A 27,314-nucleotide genomic window follows, 5' to 3' on the forward strand; every position below is an offset into this window, starting at 1 on the left:
CTCTCTGCACAAGAATGTATCTCCCCACTTCCAATGTCAAGCTCATTGCTCTTGCCTTCAGACAGATCACGTCCCACATGAGCATCTGAGTCTCCAGTATGGGGTTATGAGCTCTTAGAAAACTCCTTGTTAAGTTCAAAAATGCTTGGTAATGTCCTTTAAGTCATTCTGCAGCTTCTAGATGGGGATTTAATGGTAGTTAATGTTAGTGAGAGTATCAATGATTACCCAAGAGGTTCTTGAAAGCACACTCAGCAGCCTGTCTCCTGTAACTGGTGGACCTGAAGAGACCTTTGGGATCAATTCTCATCCCAAGGCACCCAGAAGAAAGACTGAAAGGGAGAGGGGCCAGAATTCATCTGGGGGAGCTGTGCTGGATGAGGAGTGCAGCTTAATTATTTAATGCACTACGTGTTGGCTCTGGATCAGAGGTTGTCGAACAGAACAACTGTAGAGTGAACAAAGTAGTGGTGGTAATCATCCGTAACAACTTAATTTTGCCTTTGATAGATAGGTACTTCAGCATTTTGTTATACTAAGCTATTCAGCTATTACTTCACACTGCATTATTCCATGTATTCTGTGTAGTAAAATCTGGCTTTTCAGTGCTGTGTCTATCAGAGTAGACATATTTAAGAAAGCTACTCCAGTAATAATTTGCTATGGGACTTTAAACAGGGCTATGATTATGTCTAAGGTACAGTAATCCTGGGCTCAGGCAGTTACAGCATCATTAGATTGGCCTCCAGCACTTTTCTTCAAGCCTCTCCAGTTCCATAATCTCAGCATTAGCTTTCCATCTTGTTTTTAGACAATGAAAACAAAAAGGTGAAATTGAAAATACAGACCAACAAGAAAAATGTAATTTCATGAGCAGCAGAGCTGAGGAAGCCCATGCGCTGGTACCCTGAGACCTATTGTTCCTCCCTCCTCCTCGCATCTCTTTCTCCATCCCCTCTTCTAGCTGCCACCCATGCCTCTTCACTGCTCCCAAGGACACGGAGCAGGACCTGCCATGAGCAATGTACTATGGATGTCCTGAACACATCAAACAGGGGAGACCCAGTGAACTTCCCCCTGTGGCAGCCTCTCATTTCTGCAAAGGCATTGATTTTTGCTGTAAGCTTGTCAGAGATCTGCTATTGACCCTGCTGTCATGTTGCTTGAAATAGCCCATAAACTCAGAAGTCCCAGCTTGGACAAACAGAAAGATAGGGCATAAATCAAATTCTTCCTGGAAATCAGGCTAAAAATTAGGTGCAAGCAGACAGCACAGTGCAAGAGGGCTGTGGGCTGGGTTTTTAATGGTTTTTCCTTAATTGTTCCACATACAGTAAATAATAATTAGGAAAAAAATCTGGACTTCTAAACCACAGGGATAACTTCCCTGCAGGCATAGCTGCGTCATGTTATCCAGCATACTCATGCCCAGGAGAACGTGACCCTTTGTGTCTGACCCTAAATCAGTCTTGGTGACCTCATCACTGAAATGTGTAGGTATGTGAATGACTTTATTCATAGAAGTAGCTCCTTAGGGGCCAACTATTGTAAAAATAACTATTCACATATTGAAATAGTTTTCAGATTGGTCTTGCACCAAAATGCGTTGCTGGGGGTTGAGTATATTTAATGAATACAACACCGTAGAGCCAGGAATTCTTGCAGCAAGTAAAGGAAAATGTGCTTTCTTATTCATCTGTTGCAGCTCTGATGTTGCCGTATGCAATAATTTGGGATCAGAGCTTTGAGGTTTGCAGAAGGAATGGAATATACAAGCAGTAATGAGTTGTGGGTTGTTGCTAGGCAGCGGGTTATTGCATCTTGGAGAAGTAGCCACGGGTGCTTGGTCCAGTGGGGCCGACAGCTCCCAGCCCTGCTCCCCCTCATTCGTGTGATATCCACAGCCAGAAGAGAGCTTGAGAGCTCTAAATTTCATTCCTTGCCAACTAAAAGAAGCTCAAAGTTAAGGTTTTGAGGACTTTAACATTTAATCATCAATTCCAAGCTTCTCTGCACTCTCCATTTCTGAATTCAAAGCCTGAATGATTAAAAAAAAGGCAATTACCAATTATCTTCTGTTGAATCTGGTGATAAACCCAAAATCCACCATGCCCTGTTTTATGTTCGTATTACTCCATTTTCATTTTAATCTCTAGCATGATCTGTCTTTCTCAACCTGTTGCAGTGGAATTCAAAAGGGCTAATCCCAAGATCAAACAAATCACAGCCGCCTGGTAAAAGCATGCTATGAATAGAGATTTGTTTTCCAATTTCCCTTCAAAAGGCAAGCTTGGGTAATATTTCACCAAGCAAAAAGTTTTACGTGGTAGAAATAATTGCGAAGTTCAGCTGTGTGAAGAGTTGTTAGATTTGAGTCAAGGCAAGTCAGTGGCAATTCAAATTAGTGGGAGATGTGGAGTAGTCTTAAATTATGCAGAATAAACCTATTTACTTTGTGATCAAAGTAGTGACTTTGAAACTTAACATTTTAAGCTTTGTGTTTATTTAAATCTTAGCTATTGTGTTTTTATCCTGTGAACACTGATGTTTTTCTCTTGGTTTTAGCCTACTTTATCCCCTATTATCAAGCAGTTTCTGCTGTCTGTAATCACAGCATTAAAGTGTCGTTCCAGAAAGAAACAATATCCCAAGTATTACGGAGAAATGAATGCTCCTATTGTTCAAAAGTAACATGAAAAGTCCATATTAAATCTGGCATGCCTGGTGCTCCGCTGAGTTTAGTTCCATTGTACAAATCGCTCAGTGTCAAATTTGGCTCATGTGAACATCCTGTGTCTTTGTTTTGGAAACAGAATTGGACTCGTATAGATGTGTGTTGGAATCACTACTTTCATGTCTTAACAAAAGCATCTGTACCTGCAGCACACATCATTTCCTGAAGCCACCACTGTATTAAGAGTATTAAAAGGGAAGAAAAAAGAAGAATCAATAAAGCAAATATCATTGCTAAGCAAAAGCATTGTGAAAAATCCCTGCAGCAAGGTATACACTGAGTCATAAAATGCACGGTATACACTGAGTCATAAAATGCACGTGTAACAGAGAGTGCACCTCTTATCCCCTCTACAGTTCCTTGTCTTAAATTTATGCTCTTACAAAAGCAGTTAAATGTAAGAAATACCGAAATGCCGAGGCCAGACAATTACCTCTCTCTCTTATGCATAAGCAGCTTTAGGCAAATGTGGATGTTTTGTAATTACTGCCAGTTCTGAGTAACATGGGTGGAATTTTTATTTACAGAACCCATTTGTACCATCAAATTCTCTGTATGTTGTGACCTTTACATGAATACACGTAATCACGCTAAAATAACTGCTCATAAATATACTTTTTTGGCTGCAGAACTGCTTTTCCTTTGTTTGCTTATGCATAGTATTTGTCATGTTTACAGTCACTGAAGAATTTTCTGGCTATCTGAAACATTCTAGTGCTTTCAGAAACATACATGGCCTCTAAAATGTGGATGTCTTAATAACATGCTGTGAAGGGGTCTCTGAGAGCAGTGGAGGATCCTTTGCAATAGCTCTTTTGTATGAATTGTTTCTGTTAGTTACATCTTTATTCTTGAGAGTACATTAGCTTGCTCAGTGCTCAATAAGCCAAGTAATGGTACAATAGAATGAATCATAGAATCCTGGAATGGTTTGGGTTGGAAGGGACCTTAAAGCTCCTCCAGTTCCAGCCCCTGCCATGGGAAGGGACACCTTCCACTAGAGCAGCTTGCTCCAAGCCCCTGTGTCCAACCTGGCCTTGAACACTGCCAGGGATGGGGCAACCACAGCTTCTCTGGGCACCCTGTGCCAGTGCTTCAGCACCCTCACAATAAGAATAGGTAATAATGAATCTTAGTGCAAGGATCTGAACTAGGAATAGTATTCAGAATGCATTAAAATTAGAAAGAAGTGGGACCTGAAAAAAATTAAACGTGGCTTTGACTCTCCTCCTTTCTTTGTCTCTGTCTCCTGTCTACCTCCTCCTTTGTATAAACTTCTGGCACATCGACTGCTCATATTTGAATGTTTTATTCATCTAACTCAAAAGTCAGTGCTGCGTATTTCTTTCTTACACAAAACAGCCTCCAACAACTGCCTTGCTCTTGGTTTGCATCTCCCAGAATCGTGGTGAAGTACATGGACACTACCGCACTGTTTTTGGCAGTGCAAAGAGATGGGTGAAAGCCACCCCACCAAACTGAGGAGAACCATGGAGATTCATGAGCACCATTCTTTGCTCATTGGCATCGGGGGGCACTTGATGGCTTGCTCTTTGTTTTCAGTTCTTCCTCTTGCTACTATAGGAATAGGAACCTGTGACACTTATGGGATCTCTTCTATTTCTACAATGAAGTTACTGAAGAAAAAATATGAAAGAGAATGTTTTGGCTATTTAACGCCATTATCCCTCATGATCCACCCTAATTCTCCATACCTTACAGATATCCTCTCTAATACCCTGGGTTTGAGCTCCCCATTTTATAAAGATATCAGTGGAGCTCCAACAGGCAACTCCAGTGACAGACTGTGTTATTTAGACTGAAGAAATCAAACCTGTGTCAGTTCAATCTTCCTGTGTGCTCCCATTTGAGACCTTGGCCTGAGTTATGTCCACAGAGCTGGGCTTTGGCAGGTTTGGAGAGCTAGCTAGTGCTCCTAGGGACTGAGATTTGTTAGTATAAGCTTGTTCTGCCTAGGGAAGCATAGGAATGCATTCCCCCCCCACCATTGAAAATGTAAAAATAGGGAAGAAATAGAAATAACCCTTGGAGGAGGGAGAGAAATTGAAAAAGGAGCAAGAGAAGAATCTACTTAATTTTGTCTCTGTGTGATGGATATGCTGGGGGTGATTTCCCACTTTATTAAGTGAAGATAAAGAATAATAGCAATGCATAATGAAAGCACTATTTTTTCTGTTCTGCATGGGTTTCAAGATATAATTCCTGTGCTCTGTTTAGTCCCCTGATGAGCACCTTGCTTCTAATGGCATGGATAATGAGAGATTTATGACTTCTGGCTTTTTGATAGCAGACCAGAACTCATTTGTCCGTTCCATGGCGGATCCCGTAATCATCCCTGCAGGCAGCCAGCTACAGCTTCAAGGTGTGCAAGCAGGGCAAGATAATTCAGTTAACAAATCTCGTGATGCTACTTGTAATAGAAGAAAATCCATCCTGACATCTTAAAAAAACATTTTTCCATTTTGTTTACATAAGGAAGACTGTTCAGACTAAAATGATTTCAGGCTGTTTCGCTTACTCTCATTTGAAAACCTTCCCAGCAAAGCTGCCTTAAAACACTATTATCTTCATGCAACTGTGTTCAAGTACTTTCTTTTGTGGCAAAGCACTTGTTTGCGTTGGTTTAGCTTTTATTCACGACAAGAAAGCTTTCAAGTAAATAGTTGTCAGCTGCTTTCTTCTCCCCTAAACCTGTATTGCTGTTTGACCTCCATTGTAAGTAAGTGCATTGCAGGACTAAAGTACCCTGCGTTTGTCATCCTCTCTTATAACAATCTTCCAGCACCGAAAGGGGGCTGACAAGAGATCTGAAGAGGGACTTTGGGCAAGGGCCTGTAGGGACAGGCCAGGGGGAATGGCTTTAACCTGCCCGAGGGGAGACTGAGATGAGCTCTTAGGCAGAAGCTCTTCCCTGTGAGGGTGCTGAGGCGCTGGCACAGGGTGCCCAGAGAAGCTGTGGCTGCCCCATCCCTGGCAGTGTTCAAGGCCAGGTTGGACACAGGGGCTTGGAGCAAGCTGCTCTAGTGGAAGGTGTCCCTGCCCATGGCAGGGGTTGGAGCTGGAGGAGCTTTAAGGTCCCTTCCAACACAAACCAGGCTGGGATTCTATGATGGGTAAGCACAGTATGGTTTCCAGCTGTGTTTGAGTTATCAGGATGGCATTGTGTGCTCCTCCTGTATCTCTAGTGAAAACTGCAGTTTGGTCTTAGATGAAGGTTGATGTCGAATCCTGAAGAGATGACAACCAGGTCTATTTTTATGACACTGTGGATGAGTAAACTCCACATGTGGCTGTGGGGCTGCCTTTATGCCTGTGCCCCATCTTCACTGGGATATTGCCTCTGGATCATCATCAGTACAAGACCTCATCTCTACTTGAATTTAACATCATTTCTGGAGGCTCAGGATAACATCCCTGAAGGATGACATGACTGTGCCAGTGCCAAGGCTTTCTGGAGATGCATCAATTTCTCTACTAATAAGTAAACACAACATTCACCAGTAGATTGCCTTTAAATCAATTCAGTACCAGCAGGAACTTCAGCATAAGGTGGGATTTTCAGTATTTGCCTGTCTCTACTTTTGGTACTTTAGCTTCATTGTTCAGTTTTACTTTAGATGACAATAGTCTCTGCAATTTTATGATATTCTTTCTTTATGACACATGAAGAAGACCAGAAGATGTGGATTTGGTTCTGCTGTTCGTTCTGACTTGGCTTTCATCTTAGATGTGTCTGTAATGTCCGGATGGCTTTTCTGGATGACTCACTTCAGATCTGAGGATGTGAGTGATGATCTCTCCCAGCCCTTACTGAGAGGCGGTGTGGTGAATCTGTAATGATGACTCTTTTCCTAAAGGCTTCCTCAGGTATTTGAATGTAAAAAGACACAAGATAATTTGAACAAAACTAATGCTTTAAACAGAATAAAGTATAAATTAGTTCCTCCAAGCTGATTTTAATGACGTGGTTTACCTGCTGATAACTTACAGAAGGAGAAAAGGGTTTAAAAATAAGTCTTCATTGATGCCAAAGACATTGTATTAGCTGAGTGATTGCTCTGATACCTGACCCTGCAGCCAAGACATTGATGTCCTTTAGCTCTCTGGTGCCAAGTGGGGAATTTGAGTATTTTGGGGTATTCAACAGTGCTGACCTGGGGGCTGTAGGGACCCTGGCTGCCATGGACAGGGAGGGACCCAAATCCCCTCACAGGTCTCTTAGGTGGTGGTGTAAGAACCAACAGAAAAGACAGTATATTTGGTGAAGTTTCATACCAGTGTGTTTATTCTGTGATGCTCTTTTGTGGTGGTGTGAGGGAGGTGCTGGAAGTTCTTGGAGCCTCCAGAGCAGTTCATTTTGAGATGATACTGGTGGGTCAGAGAGGATGGCAGACCTGATCAGGTTTGGCTTGGAGCAGGGTGGAGGAGATTGGAAGAGTTGACCTGTATTTGAAGTTTGTCATCAGATGAATATGCAACTTTCATGACAAAAACTGGAGAAGAGGCCAAGGCCAGTGGTCTAAAGGCATTCCAGCTCTGCCGTGTCACTGGGGGTGTCATCAAACAACCCGCCCCAGGGTGGCAGCCTGTATATGTCTAACAAAGACCTGAAACCACTCTGCTCTGTGAGACCCCACTTGCAGCACTTTCACAGTTCTGGTGTCCCCAACATAAGTAGGACATGGAGCTGTTGGAGCAAGTCCAGAGGAGGTCACGAGGGGACTGGAGCACCTCCTGTATGAAGACAGGCTGAGAAAGTTGGAGCTGTTTAGCCTGGAGAAGAGAAGACTGCATGGAGACCTCATAGCAGCCTTCCAGTATCTGAAGGGGGCCTATAGGGATGCTGGGGAGGGACTCTTCATTAGGGACTGTAGCGGTAGGACGAGGGGTGATGGGTTCAAACTGAAACAGGGGAGATTTAAGTTAGATATAAGGAGGAAGCTCTTCCCTGTGAGGGTGCTGAGGCGCTGGCACAGGGTGCCCAGAGAAGCTGTGGCTGCCCCATCCCTGGCAGTGTTCAAGGCCAGGTTGGACACAGGGGCTTGGAACAAGCTGCTCTAGTGGAAGGTGTCCCTGCCCGTGGCTGGGGTTGGAACTGGATGAGCTTTAAGGTCCCTTCCAACACAAAACCAGTCTGGGATTCTGTGAAAATAGCATTATTCATGGGCCATTTTAATGTGTCTCAAGTTTTGTGCAAAAACCCCAGCTGGCTACAAACTGGTCTGACCTGTGCATGCCAAGTAGTTGCGGTACGCTATTTTTCACCAACACCCTCACCTTTGCAATCTATCTGTGTTTTAGCAAGCTGATTTACAAGTACATCTTTTCTGAATCATTATCTGAGTCGGCTGCCAGTTGGCCCGAGGCAGACATCCAGGCACTCGAGACTGGGAGAATCGATTCCAGCTGCACTCTGTAATTAGGAAAACCCTGGTCTGTAGCTGGATGTCCAGATGCTTTGCCAAGGAGCGTATCATTTGGTTCAACAAACAGTATTTGTGAGGGAAAAACTAAAGAGTGAAGACGTAATAGGACAAAGTTTATATGCCAGCAATTGCTCCTCTATTCCTCTTCCCATCTCCTGTTTGTAAGTTGGAGAGGTGGGTCATGGTGGGAAGGGAGGGTCAGGGGAGGTTAAACAAATCCTTGGGATTTCAACTTGGATAGAGATAAGTTTCTCATACTCCCCACAGGGATGGAAAGTACTCAAAATGCCATTTCTTTCATGCTTTTACACAGGGCAAAACTGAACTTTGCATTTTTTTGTGTAACAGGAATTACAGCGTGATGTGTTTTGTCAGCAATGAGAACTTGTATGAAAACACTTTGTGTGATAGGTCTCAGCTAAACCTTTATGCTCCTTGAGGTATCTTCATTCCAAACACAGGTTCAAGGTCTTCTTAAAGGTTTGTTGGTTGTTCCGTTGACATAAATTAACAAATGCAAAGCTTCCAAGTATAGATTTAATAATACCAGGAAAAATACTAGAGCTTTAGCTGCCAATGCCATTTAGTCTATCTCAGCAACTAGATTAAATGACTTGCCAAAAGTCTGAGTGTTTTCCAGCAGTAGGATTCTTGTAGTAATATGAGAATGCCTTTACACAGGGTATGGTACAAAATGCAACACACAACTCCACTCTGGATGATTTAGCAAAGAAGAAAAACATTTCCTCCTCTTCTTCTTTCTCCAACCTCATTTCTTCCTATCTCTCCTGCTCCAGAAACACTACTTTTTAAAGTTATACAAACAAGAATTAACCAATACATTCCCATTCTATGTGAAATTGAAAGGTCTTACCTACAGATTATTGCTAACCACAGGAGGTTACTTTGATAAGAACAACTTACATATCATATGTAATTTATGGTGTGGACTTTGACAGCTTGCTCCTGTTTGACCCTGTAGCACTCAGTCTTTCTCTTGTGCTGAAAACACATTGAATGAAATTCATGAAAGGCCATCTGGCAAAGCATGGCTGTCTGGATCTGATTCATCTCCAGCCAGCCTTTTAGATTTCCTTGTACACTGGTTGATGTTCACAAGTTGATGTTCTCCTCTTGTAGCTTTCCAGCTCGATCTAAGACAACTATGGTTTTCTTACTGTAAAGTATTCAAGGAAAATATTGATAATTTAGTGGAAGTTTTCACTTTAATTATGTACTTTTTTTTCACCAAACTTCTGCATTTTTTTATTTGCCTTAACTCTAAGAATTTCTTTTTGATTGTTCTCTGCATGTTATTCCCTATTTAGTTGGTTTAAAAAGCAAGACAGCATATGCAGCATTTCTTAATCAGGAAGGTATTCACACGTAATTCACCAGAGCAGTGGTACATTGAAAATAAGCTTCTCATAAGGCTCACCCAGCAGTTGCCCCTATCCCACTTCTGGTGGGTGCAGGTGGATTTTGTCCTTCAGTGAAAGCACAGCACCACCTTCTCACTGCATACCACAGCAGGGTTAAGAGCATGCTCCAAGGGCATCTCACCCATGTTCTGTGCTAGCAGTTACCAAGATCCAGTGCCAGATCAGGTTCATTGAATTTTCACTGTCTGCAACCACAGTTCACTTCTTTGCTAATAAAAACGTGTAGTGGGCCCTCTGTTCCGGCTATTCGCTTTTTACCCATACTGTGACTAATAAGTCCAGCTGTTTTCTCTGTTGCTCAGGACTTTTCTGTTGCTCAATGACAAAAGCAAACCTCCCTTTTCTTTCATACCTGCTATGAATATATACACAGGGGCATTGACATCTTGGAGCTGTGCCGCTGAAGTATACTTTAGTATGCTTTATTAAAGCCAAATGTTCATCAAGCATCTTGTTATGTTTTATGATTGCTGTTCTGTCGTAGGACTCAAGGAGAGATCTCAGTGGGGAATAGACCTGATACCTTCCTCCTCCTTCAATTCTACTCCTTAGCTGCACCCAAGATGAAGCCTGCTACGGTGGATATGCTTTAATGAACACTTCTTAAAGCGGAGCTGATTTATATTCCTTTGTTAATATAATGTTACATGTAAAGTGAAATTCTGCTTAGTAGAAGATTAGCTTCTGTGGCAGGCTGTCTGAGTGAAAGAAAAGTAGTGCAGAAGGTCTTACCAGTGGTGTGACTTGTTGCCATAAAGCAACAGCGAGTAGTGTCAAGAGATTTCAGTCCAAATAGAGAATTTTTGACAATTAATTTTGGATGCTTAGTACAAAATAGAAAGTAATGTAATTTCTGGCAAAACTGTTGACAGCAGATGTAATGCTTTGTTACAATAGCCCAGACTCCGTGTTATGTGGAAATTAGCTCTGAGTAAAAAGCTGCAGACAAGCTAGAGCTCAAAGAACACAAAAGATGTCAAAAACAGAGACTGGTCATAGAATCCCAGACTGGTTTGGGTTGGAAGGGATCTTAAAGCTCATCCAGTTCCAGTCCCCTGCCACAGACAGGGGCACCTTCCACTAGACCTAGTTGCTCCAAGCCCCATCCAATGTGCTAATGTTATAGGTATTACTGAACTAGAAAAGTCATGATGCAATAGAATTTGTGAATATGATGTAAAATTACTGTAGTTCTTTAAATGTGAAGGTGACTTAGTTCAAATGAGATTAAACCTGTAAGCATCCAGCCCGTTAGTGTGCTCATATGTGCTACTAGTACTTCAGATCACAGAAAAGTGACATTTGTTGAAATCTCCATTTCTCATCTTCCCCAAGTCTTCCACACCCATGCCTGAAGCCATGGAAATCAAAAGCAGAGATATTCAAGCTCCGGATCAGCCCCGAATGCATTGTGAGATTGCCCATGAACACATCTCAGCAGCAGAATCCCGAGGGTCTTTCAGGTCCCTCTCCTGGGACGTAGGAGAAATAGGATCCCTCCGATAATCACATCTCAGGACAATCAGATCATTTGCAGTAGCTCTTTCCCTCCCTCTTACACTCAATTTAAGCCCACGTTTTTCTAACGCACCTCCTCCAGGACACTGGAAATAATCTTATTTCCTCTGCGTTTTCTCCCCAGGAGGGACACAAAAGCAATGGAGCCCTGACGGTCAGAGGACATGCACAGGCCTTCGGCGGCAGAGTGCTGCGGAGAGCAAACCAAGCTCTACCAAGGTAAAATAAATACATTATGTTTCGATAGCAGTCAGCAGAATGCATTCAGGTTTCAAAAAACAATCACTGATTGCTGAGCAGTGTGTTTGGACATGGGTTTGTTTAGCTACGCTTAGCTTAGGCAGCAGAAAGGCTACGTAAAACGAGGGCTAAATGTCGCGATTCTGTGTGCTCGTGGTGAGGGGTGAAAGAAGTTGCATAGGGGCTCTTTTGGAGGAAAGCTGTTAAAAACACCCCAGGAGAATAAATCAAGTAGTTTCCAAATATCAGTACCCTCTGTCTCAGGTAAAGCCTGAGGTTTTCAGTTCGCCACAATTACTTTGCGTTAGTGCCTATTTTTTACACAAGATGCAGTGAAGCTTGAAAGCTCCCAACAAGTATAGGATTAGCTGGTCAAACCCTAAAGATCCATTTCTATGCCAGAGATTGGAAGGAGGCAATAACGCATATACTAAAGCAGAGAAAGGAAAAGTAAATAAGTTTAAATACTGGTGCTTTAGTTTTAGGCTAATCAGGAGCATTTTTTTGCGTGCCTTTGGACTCTTGCAGGATGTCCCCATCTGTGCAGCCCTTAACAAAATAAATAAATGTCAAATTAACTACTGAAGCATGAGAGATGGTTCCTAAATAAAGTATTTCAAGGAACGTTCTTCTTTGGTGCTCTGTAGAAATCTTAGGGAAGTTAAGAGATTTGGAAGGCGTGCAAAGGTCTTAAACTTGTAGGTAGAAGTAAACGTGGTGCTGAAAAATATGAGGCAAATGTTGTTACAAACCAGGAAAGAAAGAAAGGAGGAAGAAAATGCTTTCCCTGGGGCTGTGAAATTATTGAATTGTCAAAAGCACAGGCAGCTGGTTTAAACAGCTGATAAAATTTACTTGCCATTTCACCTCATTAATGAACTCTTGATCTACCTCTACCTATTTGGGTTCCCAAATCATCCTTCCAAAGTTACAAAGGAGACCATTTTCTGTGCTGTTTCCATGCATGGAGGACAGGAGCACAGGAATGGTTTTCCCCATGGGCTTTGGTGCAGTGTCCCACCTCTGGCAGCTGTGAGGTCACAACTCTGTCACTCAGAGAGTCTTCCTTGAGGAAGAACATTATGTTTTGTGAAACACTCGTAAAGTGCTGGAGTTGATTATCAGATGATAGACACCCAGATGAATGACCGAGATGAATTCATAACAAATAGGAGCAGTGCAGCTAGCAAAAAGCACCTAAACCTCAAATGAACTTGGATAAGCTTTCATTATGAAGCTAATCCTCAGATTTTGCATGCCAATTCAATGGTTTTTTTTTTTCTATTAGGATCAAGGGATCTAGGAACACAGGGCAGGAGCCATCAAATCAGCCAATTTACAGCAGTCAGCGAGATTAGGGCAGATGCTTTATTGCATGTGACTTTTGTGACCAGTGTTGATAATAATAGCAGGAGATTTTAAACTCAGGTTTCCTCTTTGTCTGATAGCTTTAATATAAGAGCATCTCCTTTGTCACATTGAGTGAAATAATGTGCACTCTATCAAGATAAATGCTTATTGTCATGGTTGGAAAAATGAATCCAGGCCAGTGTCAATCAATCTTTGACATGTGTGGGTTTACATCATTGATAGGTGCCACCAGGTAATCATAAGCAAGAGGAAACTAATGAATTAAAATAGTATCTGGAGCCCTTGGAGGTAATTATTTCAGTTATAGGTAGTGCTTATGGAGAAGTTTTTCCATGCTTATAACTGGTGAGGTTGTAGATTAGTGATGCCCCTTATGCCTATATGTCCTCTGCACCATCTAATGGCACACATGGACCTTCAGGCTAATAAGCCGTAATATACTTAAATGCATTTTAAATTCCAGCAGATAATCATGAAAGAGCAGTTGAGACCCTGAAGCTGGCAATTGCCTTTGACATGTCCATTTTTAAACAAATAGAGCAGCCACAAATCCTAACTGCTGTGATAGGCTAAATATTGAAAACAATAGAATACACATTTTTCATGTTAATGTTTTTGTACAAGGCCAATAAGGTTTTCACTGAATTCTTCCAGGCAATTCAGAGCTGATTTCAAGAGCTTGTGCTTTTGAATGACAAAAGTTAGTATGAATAGAAAATCAACAAGAAATCTCAACCAGAACTGTCTGGTGTGATAGATGGTAGATGAGAAACTGATACATACATTATGATAGATTACGTTGGTAATTTGAATCTTTTCATTTGCAGGAATCTCTGTCATCACAAAATGCAACTATTTCACCAATAGTCATTTCACAGATGATTGATGAGAATAAATCTAAAGAAAACTGGACCATTTTGCCTATGCTGTCCATGATCCCCCAGCCCAGTGCTTATCACACAAAGGAGTCTTTGGCTAAACATGGTGCAGTCAACATTAACAGAGCATTTATGGTGCTTCCCAGCAGAATAGAAATTCAGGCATCTTTGGGTGACACCACGTCTCCATTGGAATCTCCCATCACAGAGGGAAAACAGTGTCCAAACCAGCAGAAAGGGTTTGCCTCTATAACTATTACAGCCAGGCGTGTTGCTGCAGGCTTCAGTGACCCAGCACGTGGATCTGGGGCAGTACAAGAGCCCAACGCCGTTTCCCCCACCTCAAGCAAAGTCCCCGCAGAGTCCCTCCATTGCTGGCCTCCACATGGACACACAAAGCACCATACCTCTCCATTAAAGATGTCCAAGTCTTGCTCACAAGTCAGTAAAGAGCCACCAAAGCAGCTTTTTGACTCTGGGAACAAGAACAGCGTGGATCTCCAAAGCAGTGATGGGAGACAGAAAGTACCACCTTCCTTCATCTCATGTGTCCACCTTCAGGTTTCTCAGTGGTGTCCAAATACCATCTATTATTTAGACAAGTCGCTCAATGTGTGCATTGACCAACCTCAAATTAAATGCCAAAAAATTCATAGATCAGCGTTATCCCTCAATATAAATTGCAGTTTGTCTAGATTAACAGCAGATGGAGTAGATGGCATAGCTAATGGAGAGCCAATTGAGGAGATATTTCAAACGAAGCTCCTAGGAGAAAACAAAACTCCACTCAGATCAAACTTGAGCGCAGACTTAACAGAAAACAATGGAATTAATAAAGAGAAAACACATGGAGGCTATTTGGGTAGTAAATACCCTGTACAAAGTGTCTTTGTCTCTGAACTTCCAGCATTTGTGGATACACCCAGAGGACCTAATAACGTAGTAACAGCAAAGGAAGATGATGGTAAGCAGTCTGACAGCTGTCACACTACATTTTCTCTCCAGCTTCCTAATTCAAGTGGTGAAGCAGGTAAGTAATTTCCATAAACCTCAGTCTGGTGGAGCAGAAGTTCAGGCTGGAACAGACCCACCACAGTGGTTTTATGTGAGCAGATAACAGTAATCCTCTGCTGCTGGAAAGGCACAGTGAGTCAGAGCACAAGCCAGACGTTTTCAGTTCCAGGACAACCACGAATATATTTGCCATGCTAGTGATGTGATGCAGGCTGCTCATCAGATGATACAGAAAGCTCTGCTTGTGTTTCCTGCATTAAACCTCTATTTTTAACCATTTATAACTATATTTTTTCGATCCTTGCAATACACAAGTGCCTAGTCCCTGAAAATAATCAGGTCTTTCTTTATATATATATAAGCTGAATTTCAATGTGTGAGATTCAGAAAGAGATGGCTGAGTCGAGCTTGGTTTTGTGCTCCTTGCAGTTAAAAATGATCTTGGTTTCTGCTTTTATTTAGAAGGCTATAGCAATAAGCCCAGGCTTTTATAATGAATGGCTCCAGGTAAACGGCTTGCAAATCTTTAACACCTTTGTTTCGGGCATCTCCAAGCATTTTGCAAACATAAAATTGTCTTTGCAACATTGCTTCTCAGGGAAGGGCAGGATACCATGGGGATTGCTTCATGCCCAGAGTGGTACAGCAGCTATTTCACAGTGCACTTGGATAACCACAGCTGAGTTTATTGACTCTCCGGGAAGGGAGTGTGGATGGGAAGAATGTCAATGAGTGAGTCTGTTTTTTTACCAAGAGCACTAAGGTTAAAACTTAACTCCCATGATCTTGAGCTAAGCTTAATTGCAATTGCCCTGTTCTTATATGGACTTTCTGATGGAAGGGTCAGTATATGAACATAAGCTACTTCCTCAGATTCATTTATACCTTTGCGTTCCCAGTGTGTAAATGGAAAAAGAGAAAGGTGAGAAATCACGTGTTGTCTTATGGGCTGGACAAGGTACAAAACCTGGGCTGCCCCTCCCTTTGCACTTTCCTGTTGGCGCTGCACTCTGTGCTAGAGATCGATGGGGCTGCTCTCGCAGGTACCAAGGTGCAGACAGTGAGAAGGCACTGCTTTGTTCTGAGGCTTTCTTTAAGACATTATCTGCAGAGACAGGATTTTCCACTGAGAAACCAGCAGTGTCAGTAATTCCAGAGTCAGGCGCTTAAATCAAAACTGCATGGGTCTGCAGGGTGAAGAAAGCCTGAGATAAAATACGTGTGATCCAGGTTTGCTGTTGCTGAAGGGGAGACGGCGCAGTGAGGAGCAGGAGAGAGAAGATGTTAACCAGTGCTAAAGAGCTGAGGGGAGAAATATGAAGGGGCATGGGTTGGTGAGGACCTTCCACATGTGAAATTAAGCATTTCAGCTTTGGACTTCATCATAGTTTGAAGTAACAATGTCCTCCTGAAGTTTCCCTAGGAAGTACTGCATATTCAAGGCTTTGTTCAACACCCGCTACGTTCTTTCTGCCACAAACCACAGAAACAAGGATTAGAATAATATCGAACCTTCCTTTGTGGTGGCCATGAAAGAAGCACTTTTACCAGAAGTAATTAGAAAGTGAAATAAGGCAGTGCTCACGGTTTTACTGAAAAGAGGAAATAAGTGAGATAACCAGCTGAGAAATACTGGGCTCGGAAAAAATCACTTCCACCTTTTGTGTACACAAGAATACAGGTGTAAGAAAACATGGGAAGCGTTACCTTTTTAACTGCTTCCACCTTTTGTGTAAGCAAAAATGTAGAATGTAAAGGTCTATATTTCTCTCCATCAGACCCTTTGTCATATATAAGAAGGTATTTATCAGCTTGCTACAACTTTCCTGTGTGACATTTGTATAAACAGCCAGAATAATGCTTCAAAACAACAGCCTTTCTCACCAGGATCCCCAAAGTAATGGGCTTTTGCATCGCTGTCACTCATGAAATGTGACAAGTTGCAAGAAAGCTAGTTAAATATAGGAGACATCCATACTGCTCTTTAAAATGAAAGGCAGTTGGTATTAATATAACCTGGGATAAAATGATAAAAGGAGTTCTATTTAGCTCCAAAAACGGGGGAGGTGGGGGCGAGAAGTGACCTCTTAGGTCCAATATTCCATTCTGGTGTGAATCTGACGCTGTCCTATAGCCTGTGTGTTTTTTTTCTTGGACTAGTTTTAAATATCTGAAGATCACAGTAATGGGACACTATGGCCTCCCTGCTTTTGGATGTGGCACTTCTGTGTATACGGCTCAAAATTACACAGCCTGTGTTGCAAGATGCTCTTTTACCAGCACAGCGAAATAACTACCCCATCAGCAAAGCCCTTTATACCATTACAGATTCCCAATTATTACAGGTATTTTTTCCTCCATTGCTTATTAGTTCAAATCCATTCACTTTGAGCTTTGGTTTGCTCTATCTTAATGCAATTAAATGTTTGTGAAATTAAATGTTTAAAAAGAAGGACTAATGAGAAGGGGCAGTGAGCAACTTCTGACATGGTGTTAATAGTTTATGATAGTTATCTTACAGGTGAAGAGCGTTTTGTCTGTCCCATTTCTGATGACCCAGAAAGTTTGAGTTTCTATTCACTTGCAGCTGCAGGCAATAGCCTCCTGCCAGCAGAAATACAAGTGGTAATAACATCACCGTGGTAGAAAAGTAAAAAGTTACTTTCAAGGCTAGACTTTTCTGTGTGAAGTATGTAAATGTAGTTTGCAGGATGTATAGGCTGCCTTATTAGGATCTGAAGTGGAATGAGCACCCAAATACCTATCTGCTTTACAGAAACTGGGGCCAAGTTTGTGGTTTCCTATAGGGCCAATTGAGTCATGGCCTCTTTGAAGTGTCTTTTTTTCTATTTTTTTATGTGATTTCACTAAAGTAATCATGACTCTACTTAGAATGCTACTTGCACTATTTCATGTTCAAATCCAAGTACTCAAGACTTGGCTTTGCACGGACCTGGACAACCTAATCTAAAGCCCTGCTGTCAGTAGGAGGTCGGTCCACATAATTTCCAGAGGTATGTATTTCCACAGTGTGCCACATATGAAAAGGATATTTTAGGAATATTAATGTAGATCCTGGGCTACGTTCATAGATGGTTGTTATAGTTATCCAAATCTCTCAGACTTGGCGTTCAAAACCTTGTTTCATGCTATAGCATCCAAAGGATGAAATATGATTTTGTGATTTCACCCTCATGGACTGTATCTTCTATGGGCTCCAATGGTTTGGGTACTTTACTTCCATTATCTGGCAAGAATTTGGACTGTAAGTGCTGGCAAGTTTATGTTATATGTGAAGTCAGACTTGAACTGCAGGAGGACATAGTTGTAGGACCTACTGGCATTTCGTTGTAGTGAGTGGCTAGCATTTACATCCCTTGGACAGCTTAAGGAATGTGTGCCATTAATGTGAAATGGCCCACAGAGAGCCAAACAACCCACCTCAGAGATATGACCAAGGGTAAGCCCGGGCCAAGCTCCATGAGGTCCTTGTCACGGGTGATTGATGTGCATCACCCTACCTTCGGTCATGGCTTTTAACAAGCTGTCAGAACTTGCTAGCGCTGCTTTTAAGTGAATGCTGCAGTTTCCTTTACTGTCTGTAGCTGATGTCTCATAAATACAAGGTAAGTTAAAAATGAAAAGATTAGTCTTGTTTCTGCTGAAGACAGGAACATATTTTATCTTAATTTCTCACCTGCCTTTTAACGAATATATTCCACATGAATATCTAGTTTTCCATCCATCTTTTACAATCTGTTACCTACTGGGCTCTATGCTGAATTACTAAAAAGGGGCAAAGAGAAGAAAATGGAACAACTTTCAATTTATTTTGATCTTTTGATTAAACAATATGATCGCTTTGCTGTGAAAGATCATAAATGCCAACACTTAAATTTATCCATGTAAGCTTAGGTAATCATTAAATTCTTGGTGCCTGAGGGCCTTCAGAAACCTCAGCTACCTTATAAACTGAAATGACTTCTGCTAATGCTTCATCTTTTATAACATCTACACTTTTGGGTTGTTCTTCTTTTTTGTTGTCATGCCCAAAACTGCTGTGCTGAGTTATTAAGGAAGAACAGCTGAGGTGGAAAGAGACATAACTCCAGTTTGGATGGTAGGTGCTGTGCTGGCTCCTGCAGCCCTTTGTTGAGATACAGAAGATGTGGAGGATGCACAAGGCGGGCAGGGGGAGATGGCAAAAGGCATCTTGCCAATCACACGCCTGTGTAAATGACCCACCAGTATGGAACTCAGGATTATGAGGTATGCGTGGGTCAGCAGCGGAAGGTGAATGTGACACAATGGTGATGGCTGCGACTGTGGGCTCTAGGAACCAGCCTCACTGCAGGGGGTGTCTGGGGAAGGGGCTGCACTGCTGACATCTACTCTGCTGCAGAATTCAGGAATGAACTTTCAAGAAGGGGAAGACCACATTTAAAGCCGTGAACAAGACAAATCAGAGAGCTGGTATTGTCATTGCTTATACTTCCTTCCCAGAGAGAGCAGTCGGTGATTTGAAAACATAATTTACTTAATCAAAACAACCCAAGACAGTGAATGGAGAAAACTGAGATGGGATCTGGCCTTGTAGGGTGTTCAATGGCCCCAGATGATTACAGGCTCTCTTTCCTTCTTAACAAGAGTTTTATTATCAAGTGTTGAAGCCACCAGCATGATTTCTAAGGAGTAAAGCTAGACTTTCCATTGTTTCAAGAGCTATTTTAATTTTTTATGTAGTGTGCATGTGTGTATATATATATATATATATACATATATATGCACTTGTACTGGAGTAAAATCAGAACAGCTGGTGCTGTGGGATTTCAATATGCTACTACCTGCAATGGAAAAAAAGTGGTTTTGCTTTAAATACACATTGAAAAGCTCCTGGTATGTGAGACATTTGCATAGCAAGAAAATATGTGTAGGTCACCTTTGAACTAATATATACTCATGATTATCAGGACTGGCTACTGTAGGCAATCTTGAGACTGAAGGTTACTATTACACTATTAATAGTGTTTGCTTTCAATTATTAAGCAGTATTTGAAAGGTTGTGATGATTAAATGTGGCCTATCTGGTGTTCTCACCTCCTATTCTGCTTATGGGAAAGTCGCCATGCAATAACCCAGAATACAAGATTAGTGTGTGTCTTGGGGGGGAAATATATATCTATATATATACATACACACATATACATGAACAAGATATAATCAGACGAAAGCTGTTCCTTACAATGTGGAATTTATTGTATAGAAACTTGAGTAGCTACAGCTGATGCTAATTGACTCTGCAGCCTGAGAATGTGTACAGCATCACACAGTAGTGATGGTGAAGACAGGAGAAATGTGAAATATGACACAGAAGATTTTACTTCAGCTTGCACCTGCCAAACGCAAAAAGCCAAATCTTCAGCTGATGTCAACCAATAGGAATATCTTCCTTCAGAGGAGTGACACTGATTTACATGAGCCAAGAATCTGGCCAGGGATGTTACTGACTTGGCATTATGGCCGTAGCAGCTGGTGCTGACTTGTTAAGAACAAAGGACCACATGCCAAAAAGCCCATTAAAAGGAGCTCCTTTGATGTTTCACTTCATCTGGTATAAATTTGAAATGGAGGAGGCTGTCAATTTTCCTTAGTCTAGACGTTTTGTGTCGTTGGGTCTGTGTTACACTGCAGGGTGACCTTTATGTACCATATCAGATACTGAAAAACTGAGGACTCATTCTTTATGGATGTTGAAAACTCAGGGAGGAACTGGCAGCCCTCAGTTACAAGTGACTCTGGAAGGCTGTCCAGCCTTTAAAACAGACCCAAGCCTGTGTGATGGGTAATAGAAATTGCCTTTTCTTACCTTGGAGCTTTTTCAATCAATTTTTAGAAGGAAGGGAATGCCTCCTCTTCTCTGGAGTGCTCTTTCCTGTTTATGGAGTACCAAGCTCTTGAGCTTTGCTCTTTGTTTCAAGTGCTTGATGCCAGTTCCCCCATAATCTGGTGTGATGAAGGAAGGGGTGGTGATGCTCACTGGGTGTAAGAGAAGAAGCAATGGATCAGTGTGAAGAGACATTTTTTTACTCCTTTATTTAGAAAACTGTGGGACCCAGAGGAGCAATGCAGCCTTCTGCCCTGTGATATAGAAGCATAGATACTATTGGAGGTCATAGGCAACAGACATAAGCAAGAGGAATAGATGGTGCTCAAGGCTGCGTAAGCCAAAGCTGCCTCTAAGCTGGTTTCCACTGACGACACTGGTGATTCAATGGCACTGTGATGTTATGGATTTAGCTGTTCTTTAGCAATTTCTCTGCTGCTTTAGGCAACAAGCAGCCATGGATAGTTGGGAGGGATGGCTGTTTTGCTCTTGATTTTGTTTGGTTCTTTGGTGGAGGTTTTTGTTTGTTTGTTTTCACTTGTTTAAGGGCATGCCCATAAAATAGTTTGAAGTTGAAGGATCTCCTCACCTTCAGCAATCTGCCTGTTACAGATTAAAGGCTCAGTTTTATACCACAGGACGTAGCAATGAACTTGTTAGAAATTGTTTCCCTAGGAGACAGAAGGATGTCTTCCCTGTTCTTGATGTCATGCACAACATTTCTATGAGGAAACTCATAAATTCGAATTATTTTCCCAAAGAGGATCATATTGTCTGTTGAAGAGCAAAATTAAAGTTCGGCTCTCCCTGTTTTACGATGTGAAATTTAAGGGTTTTATTTTTCTGCTGTTTTCCATCTTGTTCAGGGTGGACACTTCTATCTTGAGTTGTCAGAGCTGGTAAAAATGTGAGACAATTTGAAGTGAAAGTCTCTGGAGGGGGCAAGTCACTCGTTAGCACTCAGGGCAAGCAGTGGACAACTGAATACTAGAATCATTAATGATTAAGAGGAAGAGATGGGCTGTGTGCATTCAGTGACTGCATTATGCCACTGGAAGAAAGAGCCTCATTTTCCCCTTATTCACACTTGGTTTAAAGTAGGAGCAGGAGTTCTGCAGTCTGAGTACTTGGCTCAGTCTTGCTGCGGTAAATTATCAGAAAGAACTGAACAAGTAGGTGTCTTGGATATGATGAGAATACCAAGTGGTTGATACATTTCTTACCCTGCAAATCACTATTTAAATGTTCCGAATCATCCTGAACTTTTTCTTCTTTTAAAGCCACACTGCATCAGATTACTCCTTGAGTCCCTGCAGTAGTGCCTGGTAGCTTCTAGCATGACATCCTTCAAATGCAACCATGGGTGTCTGAGATTTTTAGCAAGTGAATGTTATAAAGAATGTCTTGAAAGTGTAGCTGCAAATTGCAAAGTATTTTCAATAACCACCCCCATGGTTCATAACAATACAAACAGAGATCCCCTCAGTCTAAGAACCAGTTATCTGGAAGTGTTGGGTTTGTTAAAGATACAGCTTTGGTGTCACATGGCCAAAAAGGCATGACAAGAAAACCAATGATGACTTGAGGCATGAGTCTAAAACCTAATATTGATTATCTCCAATGAGAAAACAATCACAGAATCATGGAATGGTTTGCGTTAGAAAAGACCTTAAACCTCCAGCCCCTGCCATGGGCAGGGACACCTTCCACTAGAGCAGCTTGCTCCAAGCCCCGTCCAAGCTGGCCTTGAGCACTGCCAGGGATGGGGCATTCACAATTACCAGGTGCTTGGCCAGCCTCCAAATTATGAAAGATTTAATAAAAAGAGAATACTTTTTCCTTTCCTCCTGTCCCAGCACATAGGAAGAAAAGGGGGAAAATGTTAGCAAAACATCCAAATGCTCTTGTCAACCATTTAGCTATTGGGAACTGACTGGTGCAAAGCAGTTGAATCACGTCATGTGGGTGGATTACATCCTGACCACTGAAATATTCTGCAGCAATAACACACTCTCATGATTCAGAGTGTAAGATGATCTCCTGCAGGTGCCAGGCAGGAGGGTTTCCTTTTTGCTGGTGCAGTCATTGCAAATTACACCCTTGCTCCACCAACGCTCTCCACGCGCAGTCGGAGTCAGTGCATCACATCCCGTCCTGAGCAGCACGTTGCTACCCTATAGGTCCCAGAAATTATTTAACACCAAGGGAGAAGATTGATCACTTATTTGCAAAGTGTTTTGAGACAATGAGTTGGCAGTCACCACCACAGAGATACTTGTGTGAGGTGCTGTTGATTAGCTGCCTTATGGGATCGTTTGCTCTGAAGCCAAGTGTTGGACTACACTAAAGCCTTCTCTAAACAAGCTGTTTCTCAATATCAAGAGGCTTTTCCTACTTTGGGCTGATTATATGTTGAAGATTAATAGCTCTTAGGTACACTTGATAAGCTTTCTCTGTTCAATGATTACAACTTTCTACAGTCAAATATTAGCTTTTGCAAAGAGAAAGCATCTTCCTTCTGAGAACTGTGTCCACAGCTGTCAATGGCAATTAAAAAACCAAAAAGAGTGAGCTAGAAATAACACAACCTTTTTTGTTAGAGATGACTTTTTAATCTGAACCTTTAGCTTGAGTTGTTATTGATATAACTGAGAGAATTAAGCCTTACCCCCACCAGGCAGAGCTGTTTGAAGAAGCATTAGTATAGGTACAATGACATGTTCATCAGGAGAAACAGCCTGGTTGATTGTCTCAGTTCAGGCTTGCAGAATTGCCTTGTCTTTGTGCCTTGAGATATAGAATGGAACAAATGGACAAACTAGGAATGGACCTGAGGACATGACCCAGCCCCAGGTTTTTATTTAAAGGTAAATCCAAAACCTCTTTAAGCATTACATTTTGAATAGGGAGCATGGGCAGAGTTGCATTACTGTCAGGATTTTTTGCAATTGGAATAGTTTCCATGGATGTTAATGCTGAAGAGCAGCTAGCACTCCCTCTTGCAAAAGAGCCATTTGACAAGCATCAGAAGGCAGCTAGGGATATAGATCTCCTTGCTGGTCAGCAGAAATGTTGGTAAAAACATCTGAGTTTTGTAGCACTCCTTGCCAGTTACAGCTTGTGCACTGATTAAAAGTGAGGCCTTTTCCTCGGCAGTGATCTGAACAATAAATTATCCATCCTATCTTCCATCCCTTGACAAACACTGAAATAACTAATAATATTGTCATTGTCCTCTATGTTCCTTACCAGGCTGTTGAGGTGATGTGGTCTGTTTACTTATATCTAAGATCAGGTGGCTTAGCTGTGCTAATACTTGATTCACTATAGGGATTGAGTCATCAGTCTTTGTCATCAGCAGGTTGGAGTCTTGGTTTTGGGTTACAGATCTCTGCTTGAGGCATGTATGGGTTCTGTACAACCTACACCTACATATGTCTGAGCCTAAATCTTGAAGAAGGTACAGAAGGTATAGTTTGTATAGGCTAAGAAAGTTGGGGCTGTTCAGCCTGGAGAAGAGAAGCTATGTTGGAGACCTCAGAGCAGCTTCCAGTGTTTGAAGAGGGCTATAAGGATGCTGGAAAGCGACTCTTCATCAGTGACTGGAGTGATAGGGCAAGGGGCGATGGGTTAAAACTGAAACAAGGGAGACTGAGATGAGCTTTTACGGACAAATTCTTCTCTATGAGGGTGCTGAGGCGCTGGCACAGGGTGCCCAGAGAAGCTGTGGCTGCCCCATCCCTGGCAGTGCTCAAGGCCAGGTTGGACACAGGGGCTTGGAGCAAGCTGCTCTAGTGGAAGGTGTCTCTGCCCGTGGCAGGGGTTGGAGCTGGAGGAGCTTTAAGGTCCCTTCCCATTCAGACCAGTCTGGGATTCTCTGATTGTAAAGTAGAAGTTGCTTACATTTAAGGAACATTAATTGCTGCTCCTCTCTGTTTGGGGCATAAGCAGCATCAGCTCTCACCGCAGAGGTCTGGAAGAGCTCAGCAGCCCCAACATAGGGCTTTTATTAAATTAAATTAAAAAAAAAATACCCTGCAGGTGGTCTATAATGTAAAACCTACCTACAGTGGTGATGTCTGATCCCATTAATGACACACAGTGAATCAACGTTGTGTGTCTCCTTCCTTGGCCCCCTCTTGTCAGGCTTGCTTGGTGGTCGGGGAGGATTTGTAGCGCTGCTCATGTTAAAATGAGCTTTGGCCAATTTCAAAGCAGCACTTTGTTATGAATCATCAAAAATCCACACTGAAACACTGGGAAGAGGGCTGTGTGAAAGTCTGAAAGGCTGCATTATCCTGTTGTAAAGTGAAAAGAGGGGAAAAAAGCAGTAACAATGCAAAAGGGTATGTTTGCCTGAATTGTGTGTCTTTCAAGGAAAGGCAAGTTTAACCTGCTGTAATGCAGGGTCACTTCCTGTTAGCAAAACCCCCTGAAGGGAGAGGGAGGAAAACGTAAAAAGATACTTTACAGCAAAACAATATAGTTATTTTACTCAGAGATCAAGGATTTGTTTAAAAAAAAAGAGCTTTTGAAAGCCTACCCTTGGTTTTACAGAATAGTTTTGACTCTTCCAACATCATATGGTTTTCAGTAAGTCATTATTTAAAACTCAAACTTGTCATCCTCATCCTTGCATAGGGCAAAAATGACTTTTCTCCAAACATAATTATGATCTTGCTCCTTAACTTTTTCTCCTGTAAGCAGCTGAACTTTTACAACTAGTATCTGCATTCACTGGATTTTATTAATGGAATCATTCTGCTTTCTGTTTCTTTGAGTTTGGTTCTCCTGTATCTTCCAAAGCATTACACTTACATGTCTTTGTTCATTAGTTTTAAAGTCTTTCTTCAGCTGGGATAATAGTAAAAACATATATTGCTAGTCATCCAGTTGCAATTCTAGCTAATCTCAGAGGGGCAGATATATTTCAAGTTTGGTGAGTGGGGATTTAGATACACCATTCCAGATAGGCTTAATGAGAGTAACAGTCCTAATTCCCCACACAGTACATTAAAACCAATCTCAAATGTACAGAGTGAAACTCTGTGATCCTACCTTTAAGTACCTTTGCTTTTTTTTCCCTATACATCATTTGCATCTGCGTTCCTTAGTTAAGGTAATTGACAGCTGCTCTGAGGATGAGGGAGTTGTTCTTATTGCCCATGTCTGCTTTGCTTTGCTGTGTTTTCCTGGGGACTGACTATGCCTGGGTGTACCTTTTGAAGGGAAAGGTTAATTCTAGTGGGAGTTAGAGCGAAAAAATCAGCAAATTGGCTCTGTTATTATTCTGATTGCCTCCAATGTTAGACAAGAACAAGGTGCACCTTTTCTTACTGCCTTAATTAACTACCAAAGAAAAAAAGCCCCACCATACTGTGAATCTAATAAGGATTAAGGTTTAATTTTAATATTAGCACAAGATCCAAGGCAGACACGTTTCATGCAGAAAGGATACAGAGATCTTATACCTGAATTGCATAAGGAATCTTGCTTTTTAACATTCTTTCTCACGCAACCTTTTGTTGGCCTAAAGTGCTAAGCAGCAGCCGTTACATTTCCCTAATTTTAGACATCATTCCTAGTCCTGTTCATGCCTTTCTTTACTTCCTCTTCTAATTCACGTCTTTGTAGGGATTCCCCATACCTTATGGGCACAATGCCACTCGTGGTGTTTCTTTTATCAGGGAAAGGGTGCAATACGAACGGGGTGCAGTATAGAAAGGAAGGCTGTCTCCATTTGTCCTAAATGTAAGAAAATTCCTTGGGCTTAATTCTCAGTTCCTGAAGGTTTCTGTACTTACACTTGGAAGCCAATATCCACGAATAGCTAGTTTGGTAGTTAGGAGTAAATGGAGTGTGAATACTCCAGGCAACTCTTCTTTCTTTTGTGCAGATTCATGTTCTAAGATGTTAAGAGATGTGACTTATTGTGACTAAGTCTTTCATTCACTCTGGTCTTCACTGTTTTATTCTGCTACCCATTTTCTTGCAGCCCATTTTCGCCACCCTCACGACTGATTCTACAGTTTTGGATACTGATGCCCAGCAGCAAATAGGCTCTCCTGGAGACACCACAGTGGTTAAGCAATCCCACAGTCTTGGTGAAGAAGTCATTTGGCTTCACAACACACACATTTGTTGCACAGACTGTTTCTTGATATGAAGGCAAATTATCTCCTACTGTGATGCTGCCTTGGAAGAGCAAAAACTCTTTTCTCCTTTCCACTTTCTTTTCTTCCCCTCTCTGATTTCTGCTGGCCAGTAAACTATTTTAATTTAAAAGATGATTTAAAGAGATAATCTGTTTTCCATTCGATTTCTTTCTGTGGTTTAGCTCTCCTCTTTTTTTCCCTCCTCTATCCTTCTAGTATCTTGGCTGACTTTGTGAAAAGACTTCCTCCTCTGCTGCTCTGCAGTTACTTAATGCTACCTGCTGCTTTTTTCATCTTCTCCTACCGTGCTGCTTGTTTCTACCTCCTCCCACTAGGACTCTTTGATGCCCATGACCCCATTAATCTGTCCCAGTGGGTTTTTTTCGCTCTATATGTCATAAAATATTTGTAGAAACCAGTGTATAACTGCAGGTATGGGTTTGGTCAGGGATTGGAGGAAGAAATCACTGTAAATGCATGAGCTCCAACTGAGTGTATGAGCAGAATCAAGTCTATCCAGTTTGTTGAGAGTACTTGCATCAAAACTGTTTTCATCTGGGGAGAGAGCTAAGTTTTGACAAAAGATAAGGCAAATATTTGCAATGTGTGAAAAGCAAGGAGAAAAATAAGT

At 41.8% G+C, this 27,314-nt stretch overlaps 1 protein-coding gene across 2 annotated transcripts in view; it reads left to right on the plus strand.

The window, feature by feature from the left end:
* CUNH10orf90 (chromosome unknown C10orf90 homolog) overlaps nt 1–27,314 on the plus strand; it is a 77,627-nt gene that overhangs the window by 22,495 nt on the left and 27,818 nt on the right. For both annotated transcript variants that reach the window (XM_061478563.1, XM_061478564.1), the window contains exons 2-3: nt 11,266–11,360; nt 13,580–14,660. In XM_061478563.1, coding sequence (XP_061334547.1) covers nt 11,266–11,360; nt 13,580–14,660 — 1,176 coding nt within the window. The remainder of the gene's footprint in view (nt 1–11,265; nt 11,361–13,579; nt 14,661–27,314) is intronic.

Source organism: Pezoporus flaviventris, unplaced genomic scaffold, assembly GCF_033815535.1.
Source record: "Pezoporus flaviventris isolate CSIRO_AGI_PZ_B2104156 unplaced genomic scaffold, CSIRO_AGI_Pfla_v1 ptg000129l, whole genome shotgun sequence".
In the NCBI taxonomy this organism is placed as follows: Eukaryota; Metazoa; Chordata; class Aves; order Psittaciformes; family Psittacidae; genus Pezoporus; species Pezoporus flaviventris.